The sequence below is a fragment of the Penaeus vannamei genome, chromosome 9 (assembly GCF_042767895.1).
Source record: "Penaeus vannamei isolate JL-2024 chromosome 9, ASM4276789v1, whole genome shotgun sequence".
Taxonomy (NCBI): Eukaryota; Metazoa; Arthropoda; class Malacostraca; order Decapoda; family Penaeidae; genus Penaeus; species Penaeus vannamei.
The window spans coordinates 8,226,918-8,234,417 of NC_091557.1; the positions used below are offsets into that span (position 1 = coordinate 8,226,918).

A 7,500-nucleotide genomic window follows, 5' to 3' on the forward strand; every position below is an offset into this window, starting at 1 on the left:
AAATAGAAAATAGTAAATAGAAAATAGTTTATAGAAATAGTAAATAGTAAATAGAAAATAGTAAATAGTAAATAGAAAATAGTTTATAGAAATAGGAAATAGTAAATAGTAAATAGAAAATAGTAAATATATAAATAGTTTATAGAAATAGTAAACAGTAAATAGAAAATAGTTGTTCCTTGGTTACCACAGTCTTTCAACATGAGCGACATGATTTATCGATCTTCGTGTACGTCTGCGTGTGTACACAAAGAGGTTGCTTTGTATGAAAATGATTTATGTGTGTATAATTTCAACATTCTTTCTTTCTCTTTTTTTTTTAGGTGTTGATGTGTCTATGTGTGTATGTCTGTGTTTTTTTTTAACATTCAGATTATGTTATTTTCCATATTCGTTTTTTTTGCTCAAATTCGAATGTATATTGACATGCATAGGTGTGTTCTTCTTCTTCAGGCTCCAGTGAATAATGTTTGTGTGTGTGTGTGTGTGTGTGTGTGTGTGTGTGTGTGTGTGTGTGTGTGTGTGTGTGTGTGTGTGTGTGTGTGTGTGTGTGTGTGTGTGTATGTGTGAGTGTGTGAGTAAGAGTGTGTGTGCGTGTGTGTGTGCGTGTGTGTGTGTGTGTGTGTGTGTGTGTGTGTGTGTGTGTATGTGTGAGTGTGTGTGTGTGTGTGTGTGTATGTGTGAGTGAGTGTGTGTGTGTGTGTGTGTGTGTGTGTGTGTGTGTGTGTGTGTGTGTGTGTGTGTGTGTGTGTGTGTGTGTGTGTGTGTGTGTGCGTGCGTGCGTGCGTGTGTGTGTATGAGTGACTGCGAGCGTGCGTGTATGAGTGAGTGTGTGTGAGAGAGAGTATGAGTATGAGTGAGAGTATGAATGACAGTATGAGTGACTGTGAGTGTGAGCGTGCGTATATGAGTGAGCGTGTGTGTGCGTATGTGTATGTGCGTGTGCGGGCGAACCGAGGTCACTCCGCGAGAGACTCCACCGCCAGACTGGAGTGCGATTCCGCTCGCGTGAGTAAGTGCAGTTGCCATCGCTCGCGTCGGTGATTGAATTATATTGAAATGTGTCACTCTAGATTGTTTGATATTTTGACAGCTTTATCCGTCTATTGCACCAAAATAATGTAATGTCTGGTAATTTTCGAGAACAGTTTTATGAGATTTTGAAAATAAAAGATGGGACCTCCGTTTAAAAAATACAAATCAAACAATGTTAAAATAAATATACCAGTTTAACCATTTCCTCCTTCGTTCCTGAATAAATAATAAGAATAAATCAATAAATAAACAAACAGTTGAATATTCATATTTATCGTATCGATTTCAAAGATGAAAGACATCACAGGTCATACCAAGCCTTGACCCGTGCTAGAGGTCAAGGTCAACAGGTCATAAAAGGTTACAGGAATGCAAGGATGGCACAAAGGCCTTAGAGATGTCAACAGAAGGCCCTTGGTGTGGTCACGTGACTTCCGTTCCTCCAGTGCCAAAAGGAGAGCCAAAGACCCTTCCAAACATGGCACTTCTACAGACACATTTATTTTCTTTGTCATTTGCCATACTCATATTAATGGGGTGGAATTCATGTCAAGGCTTTCAATATAAGTACCGTGTGTTTGATGAAAGTATGTTCATAAGTAAATAGTTTAGGCTTGTTTTGTATTTATATTTTTTGTTTATGTTTATTTCTGCTTGCCATTTTGAGCATGTCTTTCTCAATCATTCAGGGACCCATGACATGTCAACCCAAGCCAAAAAGAAATGATTTCATCTCATTTTCGTTTTCGTGAATGCTATAAAAGGCTTAATGCTGCCCAATTGGCATAGATGACACAGCTGTTCCGGGCCAGCATGGGTGGATGAGGAGGGGGGGGGTTGGGTATACGTCCCCCTCCCCCTCCCATCGGCTTTAAACAACGGAAGGAATAAATGAATCGACGGAATTTTATTTTTTTCTCCTTTTGTTATTATTTTCAATATTCCTTATGTACATACATACAATAACTGCCAATATAAGTATTTTGGAACATATAAAGCAGTTATACAAAGAAGAATTATATATCAGCAATAATTCTCTCTCCATAGACAATTCTGTACAGTAACTTTACAAAGAACAAAACATCTTTTTTTCGGATAAATCTTATAAACAAAGCAACAGGACGAAAAGCGGGCCGCCCCCCCCACTCCTGGACTCAGGGGGTTGCAACACCTGGGGGGCGATCGCAACACCCACGCAGGCTTGCAACACAAACTCCTCATTCCATAAAAAAAGGAATCCTGCCTTTACAAAAATACATTTCTTTTTTGTGTGTGTGCGAGCCAGGGAGGCGGCAAGCGGCTTGGTAGGCCCCGAAGTTGTGTTGGTATATACATATACATATAAATATACATATACATACATATATATATACATATATATTAAATATCAATAGAAATTTGAAGAAAACAAATAATTATATAAGATTTGTGACGTTTCTTTTCCCCTTGTATTTCCTTTTTTTTATACAAAATTCGGATGCACTTTTTTTTCTTCCTTTTTTATACAAGATTCCAAGCCGGCCAAGAGGACTTGCCGCAGCCCCGCGTTTACGACTGTGAACTACCTGACCAGGAGACGGCGCTGGGTTCCCCCTCCCCCCCTCCCCGTCCGCCCTAGAGTCCGTGGGGGGACGCCTAGAAATGGGGGACTTAGGGGGGGGGGAGAGTCTCTGCTTATACCTTACATAGACTCGACTGACTGACTCTTTGACTCACTCTCTCTCTCTCTCTTCCTCTCACTATAACAAATCGTATATCCAAACAATTTCTAAATATTTTCTCTCTTTGTCTCTTACAGTAATATATATAAAAAAGGGAGAGAGATAAGACACACAATCTATCAACAATGAGCATTCGCAACCGACCTCAGATTAACAATCAATACGTTCGTTATCCACAAGAAAGAGGGGGGGAAGAAAGGAAAGAGAGAGAAAAAAATTAATAATCGTTTGTTTGGCCGAAAATGCGTCCATCTGCACCTCACGGGCCTCCTCTTGTTTTCCTTTCTTTCTTGTTTTCATTTTCGTTTCAATTCGCGTGTTTTTTTGTGGGAAGGAAAAAATATGCGGTTCAACACAAATCAAACTTCACACTTTTTTCTCTCGACTTGACCAACAATCACAAGTTTGATTCATCTCCTCGAGCGTGTCTGCCTTCTCCTCTCCGATCCGAAACAGACAGACATGTACACCTGCAGAGCGTGTGCGTGAGGGCGAGAGAATGGGAATGTGGGCGTATGAGTGAGCGAGTGAGAGCGAGTGACAGTGAGATTGTGAAAGAGTGACTGGGTGTGTGAGTATGAGTGAGTGTGTCCGTGAGGGTGTCTGTGTCTTTGCGTCTGTGTGTCCGTGTGGGGGCGTCTGCTAGCGCGGCTTTGTCCGTCTGTTCATCCGAGCACAAATCTTTCCTTGGCGCACGTGAGGGGCGTGTCCCGTGGAAGCCAGTCTGAGGTCAGCACAAGATCGTCCAGCCCGCGGTCACTGAGGGCGCGAGCACGACCTGGTCCTCGGGTCGGAATGCCTTGGAGGTTGTCCTTCCGCCCTCGGGTAGGGCTGGCGCGCGCGGCCCTCCATGCGGGCGGCGAGAGAGTGGAGGGAGGGGAGGGGGGGAGGGCGGGGTTGCAGTGTCCTTGCGCCCCTGGTCTGTCTGGGAGGGAAGGTCGCGGGCCCACTTTTCGCCAGCAATAACATTCGCGCAACAACATTAATTGATCGACTAGAAGGTACTGGGTGACCCGTCCCAGTCATGTCCTGCTTGCCCGCCCTTGTATCTGCGGGCGGGTGGGATTAGGGGGAGGGGCTGGGCGGCTGAGGGTGGGCGGCGGGCGGGCGGGGCCAACACCAACGATACGAGCAGCACAGTATCGCAGCATCGCAGCACGGCGGCTGCGGCGCGAGGGTGCTGGCGGCGCCTCCGTCGCGAGGGCGGCGGCCGACGGCGCTGCCACCGCGCGCATCTCGCCTCACCGTCGTACAAGGCTGAATAATAAATTAATGACGATGTAAGAGAGGTGTCGGCGTGATGCGCCGCCCACCGTCTCAACCGCCCCTGACTGGTGGGCGCGGCGTTGATCCCTGAATGTGCCCGGGGCCATGCGCTGGTGCGGGCGGCGTGGGCGGCGTGGGCGTGACTAGGAGGAGGCTCCGCGCCCACGCTCCGCCACCAGCGCCCCGAGGCCGCTCAGCTTCCGGCGGGCGGCGCGGGCCGGGCGGCCACCCTGGCCGGGGATTAAAGCTTGAGAGGGTGGCCGAGGCCTTCCTCCGTGGGTGTGGGTGGCCCGGGCCGCCCGCCGGGGGAGGGCGGCCCGCTGCGCGACGCCCTTCAGGCGCAGTCGTGCAGCGGCCGCTTCTCCGGGGGCGGCGGCGGGTGGTGGCGCGCGCCCACGCCCTGGGGGCAGCGGCACCCGTGGCTCGTGCACCGCTGGTACGTGCTCTCCAGCAGGCGCCGCGCCGCCGTCAGGGGCCAGTAGCAGAGCAGGCACGGCAGAGGTACGGAGGCGAGGGCCAGGCACGCCCAGCCCCGCAGCGCATGCGGGCCGCCGCACGAGCACGGGTGGTCCGCGGCCGAGTCGAAGTCGGCGTCGCCGTCCTTGCTGCAGTGGTACAGCACGCCCTTGACGCAGCACAGGCACGACGCGTAGTCGACCACGGCTGCGGGCGAGCACAGGCACTTGTTGCGGCAGAGCCAGGCCGCAGGCGGCGGCCGCGGCTTGGTGCACGCCTCGCACCGGCAGCGGCCGCACCACGAGCAGATGATGGACTCGCCGTCGATGTCGTCGCGGCCGCCCTTCGTGAACGTGAGGGCGGCGGGCTGCTTCCTGATGACGGGCGCGCGGCTGCCCTGCGGCCCGAGGGTCACGCCCGCGGTGCTGCCCTCGAGGCTGCCGCCCTTCACTGTCGTCCCGACGCTCAAGCTTGTCTGGGCGGCCGTAAGCTTGGCCGCGGCGGCCGGCCTCTTGCCGCTGCTGCGGGCGGGCGCGCCGTGGACCAGCGGCAGGTCCGTGGAGTGGGGGGCGCGACCCCCCGCCGGCGAAGGATGCTGGCCGGGCCGCGAGCGGGGCGCCACGCGGTGCTTGAAGGGCGTGTCCACGTAGAGGTTGGTGGTGCGCTGGTGGTCCGGGCGGGGCACGGAGAGCGTGATGGGGCTGCCCTGGGGGGAGGTGGTGGTGCCCGGCCCCCCCGCACAGCCCCCCCCGCCGCCCCCGCCTTGGCTGCGGCCATCGTGAGACATCACCGAGCGCGCGCGCCGGACATCATCTCAGCCGCCGCTCCACAGCACTCTGGAACACGAGAACACGGCGTTAGCACGGCGCTTGGCACGAGGGAACTTAACACTAGGATGCATGCACGGGGCGGGAACTCGCCCGACTCTAAACACATGTGGAGAACAAGGGCGAGGGCTGTCCGCCTTCGCCTGCCCGACCGGAAGCCCGATCTGCCTACCTCTTACACACAGGACTCCACCAGGAGCAGCCCGCCCGACGCCGCAGCCACGACAACAGGCCTTCCATCACCCAAGACCCCCCCCCCCCCGCCACCCCTTCTCCCCAAGACAGCGGCAATTATCCTCCAATGGCCGGCTTCCGCTGAGCAAGTTACCGCCTCCCGCCTTAACCAGTGGTCGCGGCGGGGCACTGCTGCACTGTGCCTGGTAACCCTACCACGAGGTACCTGGTAACAATGCTACTCTTTTAGTGGTAGCCATATTCCACGTGTGGCACTGCGAAAATGCTGGTATGAGCCTCGTGTCACTCTGGCACTCTCTCTATTTACCCTTTTCTATTACTTTTCTCCAACTGGCACTGTTAAGCTGTGATTTGTTTAAACAGTAGGGAGTCTGGTAACACTGTTGCACTGTACCTGGCCCTGATATGCGTTTGTGAGTAAAATTATAACCTGGTAGCCCCGGAATAAGCATAATGATAACATGCTAGCCCGGGAGCGAGCATAACAATCATCATCGTAGCCCGGTAGTAAGCATAATGACAGTCAGGCAGACCGTAGAGTGACACAATGGCAATCCGACAGTCACAAAAGACATCCTAAACAGCACACAACAAAGCCTAAAAACAAACCACCGAAAAAGGATTACGAAAAAGCCCGGGAAAAAAGCAAGAGGCTTGATACACCCAAACCAGACGCGACAACGCACGTGCTCCAACAAGGGGACAGATTTGAGCGCGGCCGTCGGGGCTGCTCAATGCTAGTAATCTATCCACAGACTGACAGACGAATTATTACTAGCTTTTGTACTTGCTACCAACTAGCCAAGACAGCGAAGTCGCCGCGTGGGATTCTGGATGTTTTGGGGCCAAGAAGATAAAATGGTAGTTATCAATGGCTGCGATAAACAGAAAATACTATGTACTAATAACTAGAGCAGAGACGATAGAGTTAAGGGGTGGAGGTGGGAGGAGGAGGGGGGGGGGACAGGATGAAACAGGGCAAAGGGGGGAGGGGGTAAATGGTCAATGCAGGGCGGGAGGGGTTGGTAGAGGGAGAGGAACCCCCACCAATTGACCAGGAGCTACACTAGGTCGACCTAACTGGCAGACTGCCTAGCTCTCTCTCTCTCTCTCTCTCTCTCTCTCTCTCTCTCTCTCTCTCTCTCTCTCTCTCTCTCTCTCTCTCGTGCGCACACACACACGAAAACTATACGCGTGCAGAGAGAAAAAGAGATAAATAGAAAGAGAAATACAGATAGATAGAAAGAGAGAGAGAGAGAGAGAGAGAGAGAGAGAGAGAGAGAGAGAGAGAGAGAGAGAGAGAGAGAGAGAGAGAGAGAGAGAGAGAGAGAGAGAGAGAGAAGAGAGAGAGAGAGAGAGAGTGTTAGGGTGGTCGAGGTAGATAGAGGTGGGTGAAGGGAGAGGGGGAGAGGGAGAGGGGGGAGAGGGGGAGGGGGAGGGAGAGGGAAGGCAATGGGTGAATTTGGGGAGGGTGGAGACGGGGTGGAGGGGAGAGGAGGCAGGGGGTAGGGGGGTAGGGGCGGGGAGGATGGTAGGAACGGATGCCGCCCACTCGTGTAGAACTCCAACTTCCTTTCTCACACTCCACTCGGGGAAAGAACGGCACAAGTGGCCCGTTTTTCGAGACACAAGGCCCACGAGCCCACGCCGCAAACGGGGCAAAATGACCCTAATTGCAGGATTCTTTCTTCTTCTTTCTTTCTTGTTTTTTTTTTTTTTTTTACACCGATGTCTGGCTCTAGAAGGGCACAAGCCGGCGCACAGGAAGGGGCAGGAAACTCGGCAAAATCCGAGGAAATCATTGTAGCCCTTCGCGAACCAGTCCCTCCCTCCCTCCCTCCCTCCCTCCCTCCCTCCCTCCCTCCCTCCCTCCCCTTCTCTACCGCATACCCCCCCTCCCTTCCCCTTCCCTTCCGTGTCCTCTCCTCCTCTTCCCTCCCCTTCCCTCCTCGCATTCCCTTCTCCCCCACCCCCATCCCCACGAATCCCTTCTCCTCCGC

The 7,500-nt window shown here is 52.7% G+C and overlaps 1 protein-coding gene across 1 annotated transcript in view; it reads right to left on the bottom strand.

Moving 5' to 3' along the window:
- Positions 1-1,940: 1,940 nt before the first annotated feature.
- LOC113828251 (protein sprouty) overlaps positions 1,941-7,500 on the bottom strand; it is a 14,604-nt gene continuing 9,044 nt past the window's right edge. Inside the window, exon 2 of the mRNA XM_027381189.2 lies at positions 1,941-5,314. Within this exon, the coding sequence (XP_027236990.2) occupies positions 4,357-5,265 (909 nt within the window). The 5' untranslated portion in view covers positions 5,266-5,314 and the 3' untranslated portion in view covers positions 1,941-4,356. The remainder of the gene's footprint in view (positions 5,315-7,500) is intronic.